Here is a 24,250-nt window from a genome sequence, read left to right on the forward strand (position 1 = left end):
TGAGCTGAGATCCGGCCACCGCACTCCAGCCTGGGCGACAGAGCCAGACTCCGTCTCAAAAAAAAAAAAAAAAAAAGCACCCAGTCGTAGCGCTTAGCGAACAGTAGGTGCTCAACAAAAATATGAATAGTAGCTGCTGTTTTTAGGGAGTCTGTAAACCAAAGGAAGTCAGGTCAGGGAGATACCATCAGATATTCCGATCCTTTCCCCACATATACTTACTGCGTCTCAGCTCCTAGCAGCATTTCCACTTTCTCATTCGCATGGTTACTAAGGACTGTCAGAGTAAAGAGGTGACTGGCAGAGCTCTGTCTTGAATAGAGCATTGTGGAGCTGTTCTTCCCTGGAGAAGAATTAAGCTCTTCATTGTCACAAGATTCCACCAAGAGCTGATCTCTTAAGGAATAATCATTGACGTTATAACTTTCTTCACTATAAAGGAGAGAGAAAAGAACACGTCAATTACTCAGCCAGATAAGACTGTGACATTGTCAGTTTTCAAGGCACATTTTGGTGGAAACAGCAAGGAGTGCGCAGGAAGGAGAGGGAGAGAATGACTTATTTTAAACTATGAATTAGAATTCAAATTCTATCTACTGATTATGAATCAATGTAACCCCCTCCAATTAAACCTAATTACTATTTTTATGTATGTAACATACTAAATTGTATCTCAAGTATAAAAGCAATACAAAAAAAAAAAAAAAAAAAATGAAACCCTCTAGGTTTCATTTGACCTCATCCTGGAACTGTTATAATAAGTGGTCCTTGCATCCTTGCATGCATCTTGGTAATGCTCCGGCAGGTATACCTCCCCAGCTTCCACATCTCTATTTGCAGAATGAAGGAGGAGCCCCAAATCTACTCATGCTCTGGGAAATAAGACCTCAACCCCCCCAAACCCCCCATCTCCAAATGACCATGCATTGGAGAGAAGAGACCCAGAGGTCTGCTTGCTTCTGGCAAGACACCCAACCCATCCTTCTGTCCCACACTCAGAGCCTCACCACCTGTTTCAGAAACCACCAGGACTAATCTCATTATGCCCTCTACTCCTGATTAGGCTCAGGACCCCCAATATTCTTCTTTCTCCTGCACTCCCACTCCCATCGCACTGTGAACATGCTCAATCTGGCCCCACCTTTTCCCACTCCTCAGCTGGTTCCTGAACGCCTTCCACTGTATCCTCTGGGAATGCAATTCCTTCATTTAGGGAATCTAGTAAAGTCTTCTAAATACTTGGCCTCATCTCTGAACCCTTCCTTCACGTTCTTGCTTTAAAAGAAACCTGTCTCTCCCTAGAGAACAAGGCATCTCCTGAGAGCTCTCTGCCTGCTTGCTTTTTATTCTTGCTTCTAGACAATGATCGCTTCCTCCTCCTGAAACATCATCAGCTTTGAAGCTCATGCCATCAGTCTCTAACTCATAACCGCAGTCATTATAGACTCCTGGATCATTCCCGATCCTCTCCCTTGAGTTTCACTGCTGACTCTCTGTCTCTCTCCAATAATACTTCACACACATACACACACACACACACACACACACACACACACACACACACACACTCTTTCTCTCTCTCTCTCTCTGTCTCTTTCTCTCTAGGTCACTTACATCAAGTCCCCAACACTACTTCTTTCTTTAACTCTCCTGTAAAGGATCTTTCCATCACCCCGTACCCTCAATTCCCCGACTTTACTCTCCGTCAATGATCTTGTTTTCTGCCCTACTTCAGCCACAAATCCATGGTTATACCTTAGTCCTTGTCATTACTATCAACTACAACCTCTCTGTAATCACAGTGTCAAACGTACCTCTCTGTAACCAGCACAGTCTTTCTTTCCAACTCTCCTCCTCTAATCCTCAACACCATTATTTAACCCACCAGTTCTTACAACCCATTGACTCTACAACTTTTCCCCTTATCCTTAATTCCCTCGTGTCCTCTTGTTCATGCATATTAAATTACCTAGCTTGGATTTCTTGGTACCTAGTTAAATCACGTCTTGCATACATGTTCATCTCCTTGATTGTACTTGCTTGGCAAATCCCGAACCTGGTAAACACAGCTTTTCCTCTATTCTGCACCCGCACCGCGGGTGAACATGAGAGTGCTCAATAAACAATTGTCACATAAGTGGATGAATATATAATAAATTCTAATATACGCTAGGAATATCAAATAATTACCTCATTTAATAATAAATGCAAGTGAATGATGTCAGGGGAGCTTAGAGAAAAGAAAAATCCTTGTGCCTACTCAAGTACACTAGGAATTTCAGAACAGGCCACTTTGCTCAAGATTTCTTGGAATTTATTTTCCTCAGAATGGACATCTATCCACCTGTCAACCACTCCCTTGTAATGTTCCTTGAAAAACTTCATAATTTTTTCTAAAATTTAGTTTAATAGATTCTCCCCTCAAAAAACAGCAAATGCAGTTATCTATAAAAGCAAAATATTGCCTTCTGATCAAGCCTAATTGTTCCCAGGATAGTAATCTGTATTAATTAAAAGATTGTGTGGCACGATTATCTCCAACGCTCTCCTGAGACTGCCTACAGACCAGCACACCCACACCTGGATATGTCAAATATTTCTCACATCCAAAATGAGACTTATCAAAGTAGAGATGTTTATAAAAAGAGGAAGGTGAATAACACGCTTTACAAACAAATATGGTTATTTTTAAAAGACTATGTTTACTAGAAACAAAGCAGTCAATTTTTAGCAGCATAGAACAAGTTTATCATGTTGTATAGATACTATATCAGACATGCATTTAACAGCATAGGACTCAAGATAAAAACCAAAAACCAGGATAAAACATAACAAAACCTCAACAATAACAGCATCAAAAACAAGAGAAAAAGAGGATGAACTGAGGCTTCCTTGTCACTATTTTCTCTCTGCCCCTTCTGATTACTTTTTTGGTCCCATTTACAAGTTAAAAAAGATAACCTGGTAGTCAAAGGTACCTGTTTCTGCTTAAAAACAATTCTGCTTCAGAAAGATAAATGGAAGCAACCGAATATTGTGAACGTGGGGTAACGCCCTAAACAATGACATGCACGTAGGTATCGTAGGTATTTCCAAAGAAATGAAAGTCAAAGAAATGTATATGCTATAAAGTCATCATTTGAGGTGACTCAAATTCCAAAAAGTTGTCAACATAAAGTGGTTTCACCTATCAAGTCATCCCAGTAGAATTCAAGACCAAGGGTTCACAGAAAATGAATATAAGCTAATATGAATAAACTAGTTAAGTTTGTGTGTGTGTGTGTGTGTGTGTGTGTGTGTGTGTGTGTGTGTGAGAGAGAGAGAGAGAGAGAGAGAGAGAGGAACGACGGAGTCTTGCTCTGTTGCCCAGGCTGGAATGCAGTGGTGCACTCTCAGCTCACTGTGCAACCTCCGCCTCCCGGGTCTAAGTGATTCTCCTGCCTCAGCCTCCCGTGTAGCTGAGATTACAGGCATGCGCCACCATGCCTGGCTATTTTTGTCTTTTTCGTAGAGACGGGGTTTCACCATGTTGGCCATGCTGGTCTGGAACTCCTGACCTCAAGTAATCGGCCTCCCAAAGTACTGGGATTACAGGCCTGATTCACCACACCCAGCCAGCTTTTTTTTCTCTTTCAATTTTCAGAGTCATCAATGCTTTATTTTTTTGTCTTTGGGAGATAAAGACAGAAGTAGATACTTTTTAAAAATGTTTATTAATTGTTCTCTTAAGCAATGACAACTACAACGCCACTGATTAAGACCCAGGATGGCTGCTGGGCTCAGTCTATGCCTGTAGTCCTCTCAAATGTCCAGTTTGAATGATAAACTGTGGCTGCCCTAATCATAGCTATATGATTTCACCTCAAGTATTTATTTCCACACATCTGCACAGGTGTGTCATTGAATATGCCTGAACAAGGAACTTGCCCCACTGGACTTCCGGATCCAAAATAAAATGCAGGAAACATGTTGGCCTTTATGTTTGTTTGTTTTTAAAGTGATTTACTATCATCCAATATCCAACATCATTATTTCGTCTAGGCTAGTAAACTTCTGCATTATGTAATAAATAATGTAGGTGTTTATACCTTCTTTACTGCTCTCCTAGGGAATCTAATATAAAAAGAAACGATTCCATTTAATAGTAGTGAAGTAAATAGATTATTTATCCATGTTGGCTACCTAATTCAAACCCAGTGGGACAAAAACTGAAAGAAAAAAAAAGGACTGAAAAAAAAGAAAAGAACAAAAACTGAAAAGCAGCTCACTCTTGCTTGCTAGCTCGAGTGTTCTCATACACGCACATACGCATTCACACACTGAATCTCATGAAGGTTTGAATGAATACTGAAATACTCAATGAAATTCATTCTCTTACTGTCAGCCAGCACCTACTCTCTCTCTTCTTAATAGAGAGTAACTGTTAAAACATGTGCTTCAGTAGAAAGAGGAGCGGCAACTCTATAGCCAGGTGCAGCTGTTTAAAGCCCATTTCCCATCTCTGCTTACTTACCCCATGTCCAATAAGTATGGAGCAGGCTAAACAGGGTTGGGAAAGAAACCCCCTTCCTGAGGGAAGCTGATGCTAATCAGACTTCCCCATGTTTGTCTCTATCACTTAACAAACATATGGTTTACATAGTCTCTGAAACAATTTGGAACATGTAATGAGGAAGTTAAAGTGCTCAGAAAAGGGCAAATGGAAAAACCATCTTTCCTTGCATGGAGAAGTTTATACGGAGACTTCCTTTGATTGTCTTATATGTGCTCCAAGTTTACCAGCTGCTCATCAAGGCGTCTGCTTTGTGCAAGCAGCAGTGCCTATCAGGTGCTTCAGCTGAATCAAATCTATAGAAGTCTGTTGCTTGGAGTGTAAACAGTGATGGGTTTCTCTGTTGAAATCCACTTAAGGTCCTAGTAACCTTTGTTGAGATTTCTTTCTTTTCTTGTTTTTAACAACATAAAGAACTACTAGCAGATAACAGGATATGATGGCAAACACATATTCTAATTGTTTTTTTCTCTGGAGGGCATTCTTTGTTAAGCAAGTCAGACAGTGTTTGGTTCTACTATACGCAACGCAACATCAAAGGCAGAAAAATGATACACTTTATTGTAAACAGTGGCTTTCTTAAGGAGATTATTATGAAGCCCTTTAAGTTTCCGTCCCATAATTTCTATAAAGGTTAGAATTTTCAGACTGAGCATATATTTATTACTTTGAAATCAGGAAAACATTTAAAAATTTGCGTACAACTTGCATACATTTTTAAAATACCAAAGCTACATATATGTATATGCAGTAGTTAGCACAGGAATAAGAGACGCCAACTTCAGCAGAGTAGGTGCTCTGGGGAAAAGAAGGAAGAAAGGCTGAGGGTGGAAGGACTTTCGGTAATCTGAAGTGTTTTATATTTTTTTTTGTTTAAAAAGGAGGGATCTGACACTAATATGGCAAAAAGTTAGTATCTGTTAAATATGGATGATAGGTATATTCATGTTTGATAATTTTCTGCAAGGTTGAACCATTTTACAAGTAAAAGTAAAAAACAAGAATTTAATCAAAAAGACATAAATGTGACGGCTACCATCACTCTAGGTGTCTGTGGCTGCTTAAGGATGCAACTGAAGTGACTACCTAATAATGGAATGTCTTTTCTGCCCTCTAACAACTAACTCTTTGCAGATGACACCATTGACTGAAAATATACTACCAACTAATAGTGAATTCAGTAAAGCGATTAGGTGTTAAAAAAAATGGCTTTTCTATATATGAATAACACCCAGTTAGAATATAAAATGAAGATGTCATTTTATTTATGATTGCCACAAAACACATAATATATTTAGGATTAAACTTAACAGGTTTCTTCTATATGTGGATAACCTTAAACAACTTTAGAAGAAGGCTCAAAGTAATGAATAGAAAAACTTGATATTATCAAGATACCAATTCTTCCTCAGTTAATATATAATTTAAACGCAACTCAGTGAAAACACAAGCAAGGGTTTTTTGAGAGATGGCAGGGAGTGGAAATAGTTGAGCTGACTGTAAAACACAGAAAAAATAAACATGCAGAAATATCCAGAAAGATTGTGAAAAAAAAAAAAGAATAAACTAGCCTTATGATGTATTAAAACATACTGTAAAGCTGCAGAAATTCAAAGACTGGGACAAGGGCATGAGTTGACTGATGGATTGTGAAGCAGAATAGTGGGTTCACGAGTTGACACAGACATGTCTGGGGATACAGAGGTGACATTTCACATCTCTAAAAAATTAATGAGTTAATCAATAAATAATATTGGGACATTTGGGGAAACATCAAATTTTTTTAAAATGTGGATCCCAATCTCACTCCTTAAACCAGGATACTTCCTTGGACCCAAGCTCTGGGTACATAAGAGTTGTGAAGAAAAAGCAAGTGACAAGACAGGTCTTTCTGCAGGATACAGACCTATAAGGGCTTGCCTTGTGGTCAGAGAGGTGCTGTTAAACATGTACATACCTTAGGGCGAGTTCTTATCTTAACCCTTATTAGCAAGCATTTTAGGTACTTAATACGGATGAACAGGAATGGAAAATAGGCTAGTTTACCAAGATGCACCCAGGAGAGTGAAAGGAAGGATGGTGATGGGGAGGCAAGGGAAAGGGTTAGACTGCACAAGCCAGCTTTCCCACAATCCACATCTCTTAGCCCCAGCTGTGGGTATAACTCTCACGTACCCGCTTACATTGTTTTAGAACTCTCTTTTATAGCCCAAATCCGATGGAAGGAAACCCAAGCAGCATTTCCAGTTCTTCCTTTTGTAAAAAGGTTTAATTTAAAAGAAAAGATGCTATTGAGACTTATCACAGCATTGATAGTCATATGATTTTTGGCATATATTCTCAAGATAGTGATATTTATTTTTTACTTATTCAGTAGTTCCCTTTCCATAGGCTTTAAAACATTCACACAGCTTCTCTGTCCTGAAAAAAATATTTACTAGAATATGCTGGTGCCACGACAATATGTTTCCTGAGTTAGCAGCTGCCTGCGGTTTTTCAGACCCTTGTGCTTACAGGCCACTGAAATGGCTTCCGAAGGCCACCATAGCCCATCACCCCACCAAATTAAACACCTGGATTTCACCATTATTTCTCTTTGCATGTATACAGAATCTAGTGACACTGAGCAACTGTGAATCCTGAAACTCCCTGTCTTCTAATGCCTTTTGTGACATTTCTAAGCCATCCTTCTTTGGGGACACTCTCCAAGATCCTATTCTAGACTGTCATGCATTAAATCCCTCTGAGGAATTTAATGGTTCTAACATTCCCCCCAGTAGCACTGATACACAGGAGTTAATGGGGTTTATGAGATCAAACGAAATTCTTCCTACTTTCCTCCAATATATGTATGAGAAAAAGTGTTCTGTAGATTTCAACTTGTTTCCCTTCTCCTTCTAAAAAACATGATTCCTCAACCCTCACCCTTAAGTGTGTGCTTATGGAATAGAAACACTCTAGTCAAACTTGGCTGGGATGAAGGACATTGAATTTATGCTAAAATTTATTTTAAGTCAAGGAGTTAAATTTTTTTTTCACTTGACTGAGGTTGATGTCCATTTCAAAGCTTGGTTTTAGAATTATACTACAAACATGTTGTTAGTGGAACAATATACAATTTTAAAGGAATGAGGTATGGCACAGCAGGTAAGAGTTGAGCCATGATTAGGAATGTCTGGTAAGAAACCCAATTTTAGGCCGGGCGCAGTGGCTTACACCCGTAATCCCAGCACGTCGGGAGGCCAAGGCAGGTGGATCACAAGGTTAGGAGATCCAGACCATCCTGGCTAACTCGGTAAAACCCCGTCTTTACTAACAGTAGAAAAAATAAAAATTAGCCAGGCGTGGTGGCAAGCACCTGTAGTCCCAACTACTCGGGAGACTGAGGCAGGAGAATTGCTTGAACCCAGGAGGTGAAGGTTGCAGTGAGCCGAGATTGCACCACTGCACTCCAGCCTGGGCGACTCCGTCTCAAAAAATACAAAAACAAAAACAAAAAGAAACCCAATCACTCACTGGCTTTGTGAACCCAAGCAAGTTACTGATCCTCTCTGTGCTTCAGTTTTCTCATCTGTAAAGTGGGAGTAACAGTACCAACTTCACTGGATTGTTGAGAGGTTTAAATGAGGTAACACATGTATTACCTCATTGTGTGTAAGGCTCTTACAATCATGCCTAACTTACAGTAAATGTCAGCTTTTTTTTTTTTTTTTTTTTTTTTTTTACTTTCCTAACAGAACACCATCCATTTAAACTGCCTGATGTTTTGTTAAAAGCCTGATAATTATGTTTTGCAAATGCGTAAGTGGACCAAGCATAATTAGAGCTAAATGTCCATGTCAAGAAATCCACAATTTGGCAAGTGCTCAGACCAGCAAAACAAGGCACAATATTTATCCAGAAACTGATTTCAAATAGCCTTACTTGCTCAGTTCCTCAAGATAATTCTGAAGTCTAACAAACATGCCACATACATCCTATTTCATTGTTAATAACATAACCAATAGTGGAGATGAGGATCCCTGTTCATTAGTATGATAAGCATCTGCTATGATTCACTGCCACAAAAAAGATGGCCAGTGACCCAGAAAAGGGCCGGGAAGCCCCATCCCTGTCACCAAGGACCACCAGATGCCACAGCCCAGCACTTCTGTGGCTGCCCATGGGATGCTCTGAACCCACAGTCCTTGAAAAAGAGGAGATGCACAGTTCTGAGAGGCTGTCAGTACCTTTCTGAAGCTCTCTCCCTGGGATAAGTTGAACTAAGCAAGCCCTGAAGGGCAGGCAGGCAGCTTCTTAAGTGGGTAACAAGGTTATCCAAATTATACAGCAACCCCACACTCCAATTCAGGAGTACCATACCACTGACTTATATCAATAAAAAGGAAAAATACACTATTTATTGCACATTTTTCAGCAACACTGTTATAGTGTCTCCTAATCACTGAGGAATAGTGCAAAAAATAAAAAAAATAAAAAAACTGCTACTACAACGTGTACACATGATTTACACCAATTTATAAAAGAATAAAAATAGACCAATAGTTTTTCCTCACTCACTTGCTGCCTGACATGGGTTTCCTGAGGAGGCAAAGGCACGGAGTTAAAGTCATTTATCCCTAAACTGCTCATGTTCTGGAGGCCATACATTCAGCTCTGGTCCTAGAGTGAGCCGTACCTTCAGCTATGTAGCAATTACATAAAGGTTGAAAATCATTTTTTAAAACAATAAAATATTCTAGAAGTAGAAGAGCAATAATTTGATTTATGGCAAAATCTTTAGAGAGAGAAACATAATACCAAAAATAATCTTAATGATAGCATGTATCAGTTACTTAGCAGGACTATTCATATCCACTCTAGTAAGAGCTTTATGTGCATTATCTCATTAATTCTCACAGAAACTCCATGATGAAGATGATGTTATTATCCCCATATTACAGATGGAACACTGAGGCTCTGACAGATGAGAAGTAATTTGCCCATGGTTTGAACTCAGTTCTTTCTGACCCCAGGGATTGATATTGTGCTTCTCAGTAGTGGCAGATTTCAACATTTAACAGCAATGCCAACTCTCCTTACAGACGCAGAGGAAACAATACCTTATAACATCAGAGGAATCAAGGGTGCATAGGACAGTGGAAGAAAAAAAAAAAGCAAAAAGGAAACAGGCCTCTCATTTCTTTTCCACGCCATCTTGCCATCTTGAATTTAGAACTCAATTCCAAAATGGTCAGAAATAACCAAGCTTCATGTGTTCCAGGAATAAAGGAGCTTTCAATCATTCTTACTGCCCTTCCTTTAGCCAAGATACTCTTAACTTCCCCAGAAGAAGACAGGTATCAGGTGGTTTCCAGCTTTCTATAATAGGAAAGAGCATTCTCATGGAAAAAGCAAAAAAAAAAAAAAAAGAAACCAAATCAGGCCATGAACCTTTCAAGGGAGGCTGCACAGTTTTAAGCCACTGGGTGTTTAAACTATTTGGGAAAATCCAAGTTTGAACTTAAGTCCTTGCCCTTATGATAATGACCTAGTAGTTTGCTATTACAGAAAATTTTATAAAACCTGAAAAAAAATTAAAAATTTTGAAAACCTTTTTATAAAACTTAGAAAGTTGTAACATGGGGCTCAAACTATGTCAATATACACAGTATTTATGGAACCAGAAATCAGGAAGTAGAAATCTCCTGTCTTAAATGTCTGCAGGAAGGAAATGTTATCAAAGGGAAACTCTTCCCCAGATTCTGATGCTAGATTAGCTAATGGTAGAGGAAAACTCACAAATATGATTTGGTACTGGTTCTAGTTTTCTCCTACAACCAGTAGAACTATAAAAATACTCAAAAGCTTACTTTGGAAAAGACGTTTCTCCAAAAAACAAAAAAACGTGTAAGTTTCTATGCTTTTTTTTCCCCCAATAACTTTACAGGATGAGGGAAAAAGTGAAATATTCTAGAAAAATAAAATGAAGAAGTAATGAACATAAAGAAATTGAGCCTATGGAAACAAAGACTCAGATTAGAATCCTGGTTCTGCTGAAAGACCTTGAAAAAGATATTTCATCTCTCTTTTCCTCAGCGTCTTCATCTGTGAAATGGAAATAATCCTGGCCTCCAGAACTGTGAGACAATAAATTCCGACTGTTTTAAGTCACTCGCTTTGTTTGTGGCACTTTGATACAGCATCTGTAGGAAACTAACACAGCAAGGAAACTAATAAAGGAAGGAAAATTTTGCTTTTAGCTTCAGGTGAAATTGGTAGAGAAGACCTAAGCCAGATAGAAGGGACTATATCTTACAAAATAAACCTTTTAGGAGTTTGAACCTAGTTAGGTCTTGGATTCAGTTTTGTATTTCAAAACTAGGGACAACAGTACTTAGACCATAAGGTTATACATGAAGGTATAGTCTGTAATTAGTCTTTATTATAATAAGTTATTATTAGGCACATATTGGATATTATAATGTTAATTTGTTAATCTGTAAGTATAACTTGACAATAAATTACTTTTATAATACAATATTACTATTCCTGCTGTGCCAGTCTGATAGATTTACACAGCTTCACTACTCCAAAGGCAAAGCTAGTTTAGTTTACTACGATGCTAGTATAGTGGTTGTCAACTAGCAGGGATTTGCCCCATGGGGACATTAGGCAAAAACGTCCAGACATTTTTGGTTGTCGCAACTAGGGTGCAAGGGGGCTGCTACTAGCGAACAGTGGATAGAGATGAGGAATGCTGCTAAAACATCCTACATTGCACAGGACAGCCCTCTACCACAAAGAAACATCAGGCCCCAAAATGTCATTTGTTCCGAGGTTGAGAAGTCTGCTCTTGCCATACCCAGAAAACCTCTAGTCAAAGCTTCAAATACCAAAGTGTTCATGTTCTCATCCCTCATCCAGAGTAGTCGATCATGTATCCTTTTGAAATTTGGTAGAATCAGGCTATTAGTAGAGTGACGCACTAGCAGCCAGTGCTAATGAAAACTTTAAACTTACTTTTAAAGACCAAAGCATGTGTCCACAGCCCCAGCTACTCAGGAGGCTGAGGTGGAAGGACTGCTTGAGTCCAGGAGTGTGAGGCTGCAGTGCACTATGATCTTGCCTGTGAATAGCCACTGAACTGTAGCCTGGGCAACATACCAAGGTCCTGTCTCTAAAAAAAATAATAAAAATAAAAATAAACTTTCTTTTAATGTTCTAAAAAAGTGAAAATTCCTGTTAATGAAGACAACGTCATGGCCACTCATCAAGCCAGCTTTACAAGCACTAGCAGTGATACATGCACTGCGAAGCTGAGGGGGCCACACACCTCAGCAATCTATGGAATGTGCTCAGCATAAAACTTCTGCCAGTCTGGATCGGAGGAGGATGAGTAACTGTCCTCCCAAGCAGCCTTTCCCAGTAGCTGAAAAACCTCCCTGAAGAGGAAAACCACTGGAAGCCCAGCGGCTAAGTTCCTTGACTGAAACCTGGAATTCGAATTAGGCAGTGGGTGGATAGATCAGTCCTCAAGCGCTGGCACAGGTGATTTTCCTTATCTGTAACTTGTGGCCGAGCCTAAATTGTTGCCTTGTTCAGGGTCGTTGTGTCTCCTTTACTGTTGCCTCTGGCATGCAAAGCATTTGCAGTCACCTCCTTGAAGCTATCATGTAAATACAGTCAGGCATACTGTACATTTTTAACCAAGTCTGTTTATCAAGCTTCTGTGGTCTGCATGTCACCTCACCACATATTCAGGTCATAAACAATTAGGTCTCCAATATTATTACCTAAGAATACCCTAGAAATATAATGAACTAATTGGTAAGGCAAGAAAATTCTAGTTTTGGTAAAGGTCAAGTTAGGTACTCAGGTTGTCCTCTCCATTGGAGCTGTATATCTTGCTCTTAAAAAGAAAAGAAAAGAAAAGAAAAGAAAAAAAGGCCGGGTGAGGTGGCTCACGCCTCTAATCCCAGCACTTTGGGAGGCCAAAGCGGGTGGATCACCTGAGGTCAGGAGTTCTAGACCAGCCTGACCAACATGGAGAAACCCTATCTCTACTAAAAATACAAAATTACCCAGGCGTAGTCATATGCCTGTAATCCCAGCTACTCAGGAGGCTGAGGCAGGAGAATCACTTGAACCTGGGAGACGGAGGTTGCAGTGAGCCAGAGATCACGCCGTTGCATCCCAGCCTAGGCAACAACAGCGAAACTCCGTCTCAAAAAAAAAAAAAAAAAAAAAATTCTCAAAGACTCCCAATGGCATTGCTCTATGTTTTACTAATAATGCAAGTTCAAATTTACCTGAGAAAATAAATGTGGGCTAGCTAGGAGAGCAATGTTAAATATAATGGCAAAACCATCTGTGAAGGGCAAAGTATGCTGCTAAGTAGAAGAGCATCTACCATAATTCTGACTTTCAATAGTCTATATGTATCGAGTAGTTCTGTGCAAATTCAAGAACAAAAGTTGCACTGTACTGGTTTAAATACCTTTAATATTTTCATTAAGTCACCAAAGTCATCATAATTGAAATTACATTTATATTTAAAATTGGCTTGGTACTGTCAGTGTACATTTTATCATTTAAATCAAAAGTTTAGTTAAAGCTCTAGGTCCACTGAGACAGAACAAATATTTCAACAGCTGGAAGACGTTAAAAGTCAAGAGTTCTGGCATTTGAAGAGACATATATAATTACTCTCCCCTACAAACAAAACATCCTGGAGAAAGCCAAGGAAAAATGCTATCTCATAGGAAACCAACAAAACACAAAAACATAAAAATTGTAATTCTCCCATCTTTATAAAATTTATGGCTGGGCGCGGTGGCTCATGCCGGTAATCAAAACACTTTGGGAGGCTGAGGCAGGCAGATCACGAGGTCAGAACATCAAGACCATCCTGGCTGACATGGCAAAACCCCATCTCCACTAAAAATACAAAACAATTAGCTGGGTGTGGTGGCGGGCGCCTGTAGTCCCAGCTACTCCGGGAGGCTGAGGCAGGAGAATGGTGTGAACTTGGGAGGCGGAGCTTGCAGTGAGCAGAGATCATGCCACTGCACCCCAGCCCAGGCGACAGAGCAAGACTCCATCTCAAAAAAAAGAAAAAAACAATTACTTAGCTACTAGAAGTATTTAGACTACTCCAGGTAAGAGAAATAATTTCTCCTTGGAGATACGGAAACAGTATTTTCCTAAGTATGAAAAATAATTATCAGAATTTTAATGTATGTACCATTGTCATATTATGGCTTTTCAGGGAAGACCATACTAACATTTCATTTCAGCTAAACAGCTACTCAACTGAAATAATTCATAATATGGTCTGGAGCAAAAAGAAAAACTCAATCTGTTTTAATTTAGTTTGAATTTTCAACCTACAAAGTCAGCAACTCAGAACTAGCACTTAATTAAATATTTCTGATACATTTTGATATTTATTTTGTATTTTCATAGGAATCTGTTTCTATAATTCTCTTCACCTTGCCTAAATTGCACTCCAGGACCACCCCTGCTCCCACCACATGACATCAATTCAGCCCACCATCATTTCCCTCATATGTGGAAATAACAGCCCACAGATTTATGTTTTCACTCTAAGTTCATATTCTAGAAAAGACGGAATATTTACGTAGGACTTTACATGTATTGGGTGCATTTAATAAAGTATGTTCCCTAGAGAAAGGCAGAGCTGATGGGGGGTGTGTGTGTAGAACAGGAACAGTTTGACAGAAGAAATACTGGAAAGAAAAGGTTTCTACAATATTCTTCATGGACACCTCACTAGATCTGGACACAAACACACAACTAGAAGCCTGGAGTAAGAAGAACAAACACTCTGCCAATCAAATGATTTACTTTATTCCCTTCAGAAGGGAGTATGGCTAACACCTTCCCAGTCACAGGGGAATATTTTAGACTAAGAATCATTAAAAGCAGTGCATTTTAAATTAAGTTAAAAGGAGCACTAGAGTTGCTCCCCAGCCTGTTCTCAACTGGACCAACTTTTTTCTGTTTTACACAAAAATTTTATGGTAGAAGGAGTCTGAAAAACACTGAATGAGAATAAAAACAGTGCTACCTTCTCAGGGATATCATAAGAATTATGTGATATAAATGTGTAAAACGCTTAGAACAGTGGCTCAATAGAGGTTGGCAAGAATTATGATGCAGATAATGATTCAAGTCTGAACTATATAAGCAATTTAAAGAAAATGAAGCACAGATGCAATTATGATTCAGTATGTAGAAACTATACTTTCAACATCTCTAGCTTTTAAAGAATGATCACCCTAACAGGCATCTGAATTACAGAACTTTAAAACTGGAGTGTCTAGTCAGCAACACCAGATAAAGACTTACCTCTTCTTCTTGGTGATAATGAGCACGTCATTAAAGAGAAAGAAGTAGACTTGCTGTTTGGATGTCCTTCTTGAGAAAAGCACAGTGTCTTCTACATAGGCTGTCAATTCACCTCTTTTTACCAACCACCGGGAAGAGGAGACTAAAGGAAAAGGCTACAAAAGGAGAAAAACTCAGTGACCAAAGCCAAATTGAAATCCTTTTAAGATTACTGAAAGGAAAATCTAAAACGTACATTCAAACAAATGATACTTATCATAGTATGCATCATTGTTTCATAGGCATATAAAACTGAACTCTAAATACAGAAGTACAGAAAATTCAAGAAAAAATGAAAAAGAACAATATATCTTCTACTATAAAAAACTATTAACTTCCCAATATGAAACTAAAACTCAATGAGAAAATGTTACTGGATCAGGCCGGGTGCGGTGGCTCAAGCCTGTAATCCCAGCACTTTGGGAGGCCGAGACGGGAGGATCATGAGGTCAGGAGATCGAGACCATCCTGGCTAACACAGTGAAACTCTGTCTCTACTAAAAAATACAAAAAACTAGCTGGGCGAGGTGGCAGGCGCCTGTAGTCCCAGCTACTGGGGAGGCTGAGGCAGAAGAATGGCGTAAACCCGGGAGGTGGAGCTTGCAGTGAGCCGAGATCCGGCCACTGCACTCCAGACTGGGCGACAGAGCCAGACTCCGTCTCAAAAAAAAAAAAAAAAAAAAAAAAAAAAAAAAAAAAAAAGAAAATGTTACTGGATCAATAAAAAATTATGACCCTTCTATTAACTCTCAACTGAAAAAGAAAGTAAGGAGTTACTTAAAATTGAAAAGCCTAGTAATAAAATCTATCAGAATCAACTAGTTATTTTAAATATCTCAAATCAGAATCTAAACATACAGAAAAACACAACTGTAGGTTAATGAGACAAATATAAAAGTCTACATTGACTTTATGAACTAAAAAGGTTTCTTTCAAGAGAAACAAAACCTACATGCTTATTTTTTTGCCTACAAATTACCTATTTAGCCATATTCTTGAGAACACCTGTTCTTAAGATCATGGTAGATTTCTTCACGGAAGCCTGTCCCTGAAAGCATCATACTACTTTCTGGCTGTGAAAATGAAGTTCTTCCAAAATAATCCATCATAATCATTATATCATAGAAAAGGCTGTATCCAAAAAATTAGCATACTGCTTTTTTATTTTCTTTATTGTCTTGAACAAGCCAACTGGAAAACTCTCAAAACTACAGAACAATCCTTACCCTTGAAACCCTTGAAAGCTTTTTTTTTGTTGTTAAGTTACCAGAAATGTTTACTGCCAAAAATCTGATTTAAAAGACTACATCCATAAAATAAGCAAAAGTTCTTCGACACAAAATATAATGCAGAAATGTGGTGCAATCAAACATCACCCTTTTCAGGAAATAATAATTATAAATAGCTAAAGGAAATTGAGGATATTAGAGAGGAAATGAGAAGTCTAAGAAAGGATTTCATATTTATTTTAAACTTTATAAAGAGCTTTTATAAGAAGATTGCTTATCATTTATATACTATTTTCCTGAAGGTCCAAAAAATGAAGATAAAGATTATGGCTAACCCCAAACTTTTCAAAACTGGCTGCTAAGGGAGTTCATGAAGTTCCCAACTCCCAAAATCTCGAAAACAGACAATTACCCTACAGAGACAGCTGAGACCTTAAAGGTCAACAGATTGCTTAGATAACTCCGGCAGACTAGGCAGCACATACAAGAGGTCACCTTGTGTCAGGGTAGGTCCGGCTGAAGGGCCGTAATTACAGGAAACACAGGACTATCTTGCTATTGCGTGTAACCCTACAAGATGAACCAAGGACAGTATTCTGGTTAAGTTTCAGTGTACATGCTGCCCTGTGACTGTTCTGATTTAGGGGGTGGAGAAATAGAGATTTTTCAATTGTTTTATTGTTTTTAAAGCAGATTAGTTTTTATGGAGTCCTCATACTCCACTGGGGGCAAAACTAAATTTCTACCTATAAACACCTAAAATTGACAATAGTTTTCAATACATCTATGTTTCTTTTGAAAACAAAAATCCAATATTATATATAGTTTATGTTTCAAACTTATTGTTAGAAGACTGAACTCATTCAGATAGGTTCAGTTAAAGAAGAGACATTAAAATGATCAAAATAAAGGAAATCAGAACAGCCCAAAGTGAGCATGAGTGAATTCCCCTAGTAAGGAAGTGCTGAGACTAGAATCAAGGTGTGAACCAGAAACTAGAGAAGAAATTCACGAACAAAGATATATCCTAAACAGTACGGATGTAATTCCTACAGAGCACAGACTTTTCATTCTTTTTTTCTATTACGTAGCATCCTATAAAACGAGCCTTGGCATAAAATGTAACTAATTTTATGGGGCAGCAAGAAAAGAAAGAGCTGCTGAACAGCAAATTTTTTTTTTTTACGTTGAGATAAAATTTACATAACATGAAACTGACCATTTCACCACTTCAGAGGGTATAGAATACAGTGGTTTCTAGTATGTTCACAGTGTTGTTCAATAATCACCATCATGTAATTCCAGAACATTTTCATTACCTCAAAAGGAAACCCCATATTCACTGAGCAGTCATCCCCTACTCTTCCTCCCCCAAGCATCTGGCAACCACTAATCTACTTTCTAACTCTATGGATTTGTCTATACTTGACGTGTCATATAAATGGAATTATACAACATGTGATCTTTGAATTTGGTTTCTCTCACCTAGCATATTTCCAAGGTTCATCCACATAGTAAATATCAGAACTTTATTCCTTTCTGTGCCTAAATATTTTACTATATACCTATATCACATTTTGTTTATCAATTCTTCCACTGATTTGAGCTATTTCCACTTTTTTGGCTATTATGAATAATGCTGCCATGAAGATTCGTGTATATGCTTTTGAACATCTCTTTTCAGTTCTCTTGGGTATATACCTAGGAGTGGAACTGCTGGGTCATATAGTAGTAACTCTTATGTTTAGATTTTTGGGAAATTACCAAACTGTCCGCTATTACACAAAGATTTTTCTTGTATTTCCACTGCGGTGCCATTAGCAAGGCCCCCAAATGGCAACCAGCAAAGCCTTCTGTCAACTAACATCCCACCACTCCACTCAATCTCACTGAGTGTATGTCTACTAATGCAGCCTGAGAAACCTCAACTTCTCCACGTGCTTATTCATAAGATCAAACGTTCCATCGCAAGACAAAAAAAAAAAAAAAATTCTTCCCAACTCTGTAGAGGCAACTTTTAAAGGAAGCTGTTCTCCAGTGGAGAAAAAACACTAGATTTGAGACACAAACTAATCTCTGGTTTTTGATCTTCTTGGTTGAGCGACCAGCTTTTTCTCTACAACCATCATTTTCTTTCCTCCCACCTCAGAGGATAAGCTCTCCTGTCTTCAACACCCTGCTTTCAGCTCTAAGGCCTTATTCCCTTGATTTATTCCCCTCTCATTAGTATTCTCTCCCTCCTGGCTCCCTTTCTGCAAACTATCCTGAAGACTATCACTAAAAATGGTCCCTTGACTTTGTGTATCCTCTAGTTATCATCACTGCCCTATCCTCTTGATAGTCAAGCTTCTGGAATGAAAAGTCTAATTTGCTTCAAATGCTTCACATCCCATTCACTCTTCAATGCATCCACATCTATTTAAATATTCTAATAAAACATCTCAATAATGTTTTCTGCTTGTTTACTACAAATCAGGTCTGTTTCAATCCTTTATATCTCTTAAATAATTTAATTTTCAAAATCATTCCATGAGGAAAAGTACTATCATCAGCTTTATTTTCGGGTTCAGAAAACCAAGACATGAAAATGTAAGTGATGCCCAAGGTTATACAGCTAGTACACTACTGCAACTCAGGCAGGTCAGCTCTGGAGCCTGTGCTCTAACTTTATACTAGCTTCCAAAGTGCCAATCCAGCGATGCTTTCCACCTCCTCTCATATTACTGCAGTTTAGCACTTGACAGTCTTCCAGGAAATCACAAGCAAAATTAAAAATGAAAAACATGTGTGAAATGAAAATGAAACACACACACATGCCCTACAAAATTTACTTTCCTCCAAATTAGAAAAATATCCACATTATTATACAGTCATTGTTGAGAATGTGGACTCCGGAGTCAAAGATTTGAATCTAGACTTTATAATGTCTTCGTGTATAACCTTGAGCAAAGTATTTAATCTCTCTAGCTTCAGGTTCTTCATCTATAAAATGAAGTTAATAATAGGGTACTTTACAGGGTTCATGTGAGAATTAAATCAGATAAATGTGAAAATGGCATTACTTAGTAAATTTGCAACCAATATTCTCACAGTAGTAGCACCTATGGCCATACCATAAAACAAATATGGCCAAAATAGAACTCATTACCTTCCCCTGAAACTTGTTCCTCCTCCTGAATTTCCTATCTGAGTGAGTGGGTGGCTCTCCACCCAGTCAACCCGACAAGGCCCACTTCCTGACCACTGCCCCTCACAGGTAATGACCAATAACTAGTTTCATCTGCATCTGTCCAAAGATTTCATCTGCAAAAGCAAATTGTATTTTTTTATATCTAAACCTTACTTTTTTCATTTAATAATGTATAAGAAAGCTTTCCATATAGGTATCTAAAATTATCCTTTATTCTTTTGAGTGGTATCACATTTGGGTATACTATAATTTATTTAATCAATCCTCTTTGATATTTAGGTGTTTTCTCATCTTTCACTATTATAAACAACACTATACTAATAGCTCAGTGTGTGTGTAATTTTATACATTCATGAGTACATCTGCAGAATAAATTCTTAGAAGTAAAATTGCTGAGTTGTAGTCACTTGCATTTGTAATTTTGATAGTTATTGCCAAATTGCACACCATTGGAGTGCAACAATCTTTCCCACTGGCAACATATAAAAATGCCTTTCTCTCCAATTCCATCAATAAAATGTGTTACCAAACTTTTGAATTATTTATAAATCTAAAAGGTGAAGTTCATTATCTTTATTTGCTAGTCTTCAAACAGCAATTTTCTTGAGTGAAATAAAGCTTCTTCAAAAACTTTAATCATCATTTGGGTTTCCTTTTCTGGTAGCAGTTTTCTAATTTGCAACTTTCTAGTGGTATTTTTTTTTCTTTGTTTTACACAACAGGAATTTATGTCTCACAGTTTTGGAAGACAGGCTAAGATGAAAGTGTCAGCAAGGCCAGGCTCTCAGAAGGTGCTAGAGAATAATCTGTTCCAGGTCTCTCCCCCAGCTTCTGGTAGTTTGCTGGCAATCTTTGGTGCTCCTTGGCTTGTAGACTAGTGGGTCTTCTCTTATCACTTTGATTTTATACATTGGGGATATTTACCCTTTGTCTATATGTGAGTTGCAACTATTTTTGTCTCCAGTTTGCTATTTGCCTTTTCACTATTTTCATAGTCGTTTTCCCTCTATAGAGAACATTTGTAAAAAGTTATATAGATAAATTTGGACTTTTTTCTTTTAATGACGTCTGGATTTGGAGTAAGTTGGAAAAGCCTTTCCCCACTGCTGAAGTTGTCTGTACTAAACACACATCTGATTGTGTCACTTCCCTAATTAGAACTTTTTAGTGGCTCCCAAATGATCTCACTCAGCTCTTCCTCTTGGTGCAGAGGGCTGTCCATATGAGTGTTTGCCTGCTACCGCAGCTCCGCCCTGCTCCTCTTGCACCCCAAGTCTACCTACAATTCCTGAATTGCTTACAATTCCTGGGCCACAGCAGGGGAAACTGTGCATTTGTTTCTGCTCTGAGACCCTTCCTAACTCACCTTTCAAGATTCAGGTCAAACACACCTCTGGCATGAAGCCTTGCCAGACTGCTCCAAGCCCCCTAGCCTGTCTCTTGCTCTTACAGCTGTCTATCTCCTTTCCATTTCCAGTACTTTCCATAGTCTTCTAGCTACTGTGACAGCTGTAGACTTTGCTGACTCTTTTGATTTTCAGCAGTCTTCTACTAGACTATGAGGGGAGGGATGACCATGTTTTTGTTTATCTACTGCCTTCCACATGGAAGATGCTCAGTAAATCTGTTGTATTCTTACAATACTTGCCACGTACTTGGATAAATCATTTAACCTCACTGAACCTCTATTTTATCATCATTAAAATAAATTAAATAGGAATGTCCACTGTTATTCATATAGTATTATAAGGTGCTAAGATTTTACGAGTATTTCCAATTAGTACTAATTAGTAATTCTAAGTGTTCTAAATTAGGTGCTCCACTGCAAATCCATACTTTAGGCTTGCAAGTATTTTAATCATTGAATGAAAAAGAAAACAACCAACCAAAACTCATGAACTCAATTGATGTTAATCACTTACTTTTAATGATCCTTGGGGTTAGCATTTTTCAATTGCAAATTAATTTTGGGTTCTGGACCGAGGTTTTTTTTTTTTTTTTTTTTTTTTGAGAGTCTTGCTCTGTTGCCCAGGCTGGAGTGCAGTGGTGAGATATCGACACATTGCAATCTCTGCCTCCAGAGTTCAAGCGATTCTCCTGCCTCTGCTTCCCAAATAGCTGGGATTACAGGTGCCCGCCACTACACCCAACTAATTTTTGTATTTTTAGTAGAGACAGGGTTTCATCATGTTGGTCAGGCTGGTCTCTAACTCCTGACCCCAGCTGATCCCTACCTCGGCCTCCCAAAGTGCTGGGATTACAGGCATGAGCCACCGTGCCCGGCCTGGACAGAGTTTCCTCAAGTAATCTTATACCAATTGAGTTTCAGTGAAGAAGGGAAAAGAAAAATGGTTAGGGATTTTTTTCATCTTTCAAAAGGAGGAAATTAAAAAACAAAAAACAAACTTGTTGTCAGATATATTTTCCAAAATATTTAGAAACAAATTAGAGAGAACGAGATATTGAGAACTGGGAGAAAGATGGGTTTTTTAATTGCTGTAAATTTCTGTACAAGAATATCCAAACTATTTAAAGTGTGCATGCATGCATGTGTGTGCGTGTGTGTCTGGTTTTTGGTAAATACCCATCTTCTTCCCTTTTACAGTTTGTGTTTCTGCATCTAAACCATTACAGTCAGAATGTTACAGCAGAAGAGTTTACACTGACCTGCAAGTCAGGACGTCTGGACCTTAGTCCTGATTTTATCACCACTAGCCAAGTAACTCTGCAGACAATTATTCTCTGGCTTTCTTTTCCTCATTCTTAAAACGAAAGGGTGTAGCTGTACTGTATCAGTGATCCTCAATTTTAGTATATATGCTGCCAAAGCAAGCATGCAGTAATCCTCAAACTACATGACATGGCAGAGAATCTGCTCTTCACAGAATACCATGAAATGCTGATCACTATAATTTGACTGCATGAAATAGAAACACTTTTACTAGGGAAAAATATGACCAGTCATTTAAAATGGTTTAATGACATTTACAAGTTATAAAACTAAATAGAGTCACACTTGTGAGCACTCACTTCCCATTAAAAACTCAGCCGGTGAGCCAACAAAAGAATGGCCATGACCTAGATTTGCCATTAACTGTCATTTTCTTCCTCTTTGTTCATCTTGTCATCTGCTCCAGAGCAGTATCAGACAAGGAATAACAAGCAGCACATATTCAAAAAAATTATGGGAGAAAAACAATCTTGAAAAAAATTATCTATTAACGATCTGTTTTGCAAACGATAAAAGGAGTGTCCTTATTTAATTTAGGAGAACACTGGTCCAGCTCATGGAATATTACTGTTTTTCAAAACATTTTGAGAATAATGAAGGAATCTCCTTTCAATTCTAAAATTCTATTATTTTAACTACCCTATTCTATTATTTTGTTTATTCCCCTAAGCTTGGTGTCTTCCTGGAAAAAAAAAAAGTCTTCTTAGATAATGCCTGGCTTCAGGGCCTGGAGAATGGTCACTCTGGTACAAGCAAAACCAAATTGCCTGAAGCATCTGCTACTCCCTCTTATCAATTTATGACCCTTCTTTGAAAAGCAAATTCCTATCTACTTTGTTGCCCTCAACTGTCTCTCTCTATTTAGAGAAAACTTAGGCAAGAACAGTAATGAACAAGGTACGAGAATACCTTAATTTTAAATTCCAGCTGGGAGTTAATTGTGTACATCATCTCAGTCCTTTCCATCTTCCGGGCGCCCTCATTGCACAGTCGAACCAACTGGGAACACAGAAGAGTAATGAGGGTTAAAGGTCAAGGAGAGAAACCTCACTTTCAAACCAGAACTCTCACAGGAAATAATTAACACTTGGGAAGCCCTAGAGACTCATTTCTGACAGAGAACTCACAGTTTTTCACAGTTAAGACATTCGTATCCAGTTAGAAGTGGTGTGATTAGGATGTGAAGACAGAAGGGAAAAAAAGGTCGCCCTATCTTAGGGAAAGCTGTACTCCTTGCCCCTCTTCCAAATCAGAGCAGCTGAAGGGAGATGGCCATCCTCAAAGGCAAAATCTAAGCAGAGTGCTATGTAAAGCATGTGGCCAGTAAATGGAGTGCTGAAGAGGGAAGTGTTGCAGGGGAGCCCAGCAGTCAAGGATTCTTCAAAAATAGCCAAGCTAAGGCCGTCAGTTACATTTCAGTTTCACTGGAAGCACTAAATTATCTACAAAGCAAAATTATCTACAAAGGACTTTCACAGTTGTTTAGTGAGTACCTAATCTTCACTCACTGGTCTAAATCAAAACGAATTTTGCGTCTCAAATTTCTCATTAACTGGAAAATATGAAAAAAAAAAAATGCCCATAAAAGAGTCATTGGCCATAAAAACAAACGTGATTGTTAAAAGGAGTGGACATTTTAATTGGATTTATTTTTAATATTTCTCCTTTGTTAGGTAATGCCCACTATAAAAATATAGTTACAAAAATACAAACATGCCCACTATAGAAATAAATAAATGATTATTATAACACAGAAGAAAATAAAATAGGCCATAAAAGGTCCTGACCTACTCCCACTGAACAGATGTAGTTGGAAACAGACTGGGCCATATACTTTCTCTTTTTTTCCTATGTTTATATGAACATATAAATACACACATATATGTAGAGAAATTTTTCTTTCATTTTTGGATATGATTATTCTATGCTGTATGTCTTTTTTTTTCACTTATCAATTATTACAGACTAAATGTTTGTGTCTCCCCCAAATTCATGTTGAAATCCTAACCTCCAATGTGATAATATTAGGAGGCAGAGCCTTTGGAGGTAATTAGGTGGTGAGAGTGGAGTCCTCATGAATGGCATGAGTGCCCTTATAAGATGAGACAGAATAGCTTTCTTCTCTCCACTCTCTCCCCACCATCTGAGGATACAGG

At 38.3% G+C, this 24,250-nt stretch overlaps 1 protein-coding gene across 1 annotated transcript in view; it reads right to left on the reverse strand.

Moving 5' to 3' along the window:
• The window catches only part of ARHGEF26 (Rho guanine nucleotide exchange factor 26), a 139,706-nt gene that overhangs the window by 17,187 nt on the left and 98,269 nt on the right, over positions 1-24,250 (reverse strand). Inside the window, exons 10-12 of the mRNA XM_010370616.2 lie at positions 23,004-23,093; positions 14,906-15,060; positions 223-432 (exon numbers count right to left, since the gene is read on the reverse strand). Of these exons, the coding sequence (XP_010368918.2) occupies positions 223-432; positions 14,906-15,060; positions 23,004-23,093 (455 nt within the window). The remainder of the gene's footprint in view (positions 1-222; positions 433-14,905; positions 15,061-23,003; positions 23,094-24,250) is intronic.

The sequence above is a fragment of the Rhinopithecus roxellana genome, chromosome 1 (assembly GCF_007565055.1).
Source record: "Rhinopithecus roxellana isolate Shanxi Qingling chromosome 1, ASM756505v1, whole genome shotgun sequence".
NCBI classification, from domain to species: Eukaryota; Metazoa; Chordata; class Mammalia; order Primates; family Cercopithecidae; genus Rhinopithecus; species Rhinopithecus roxellana.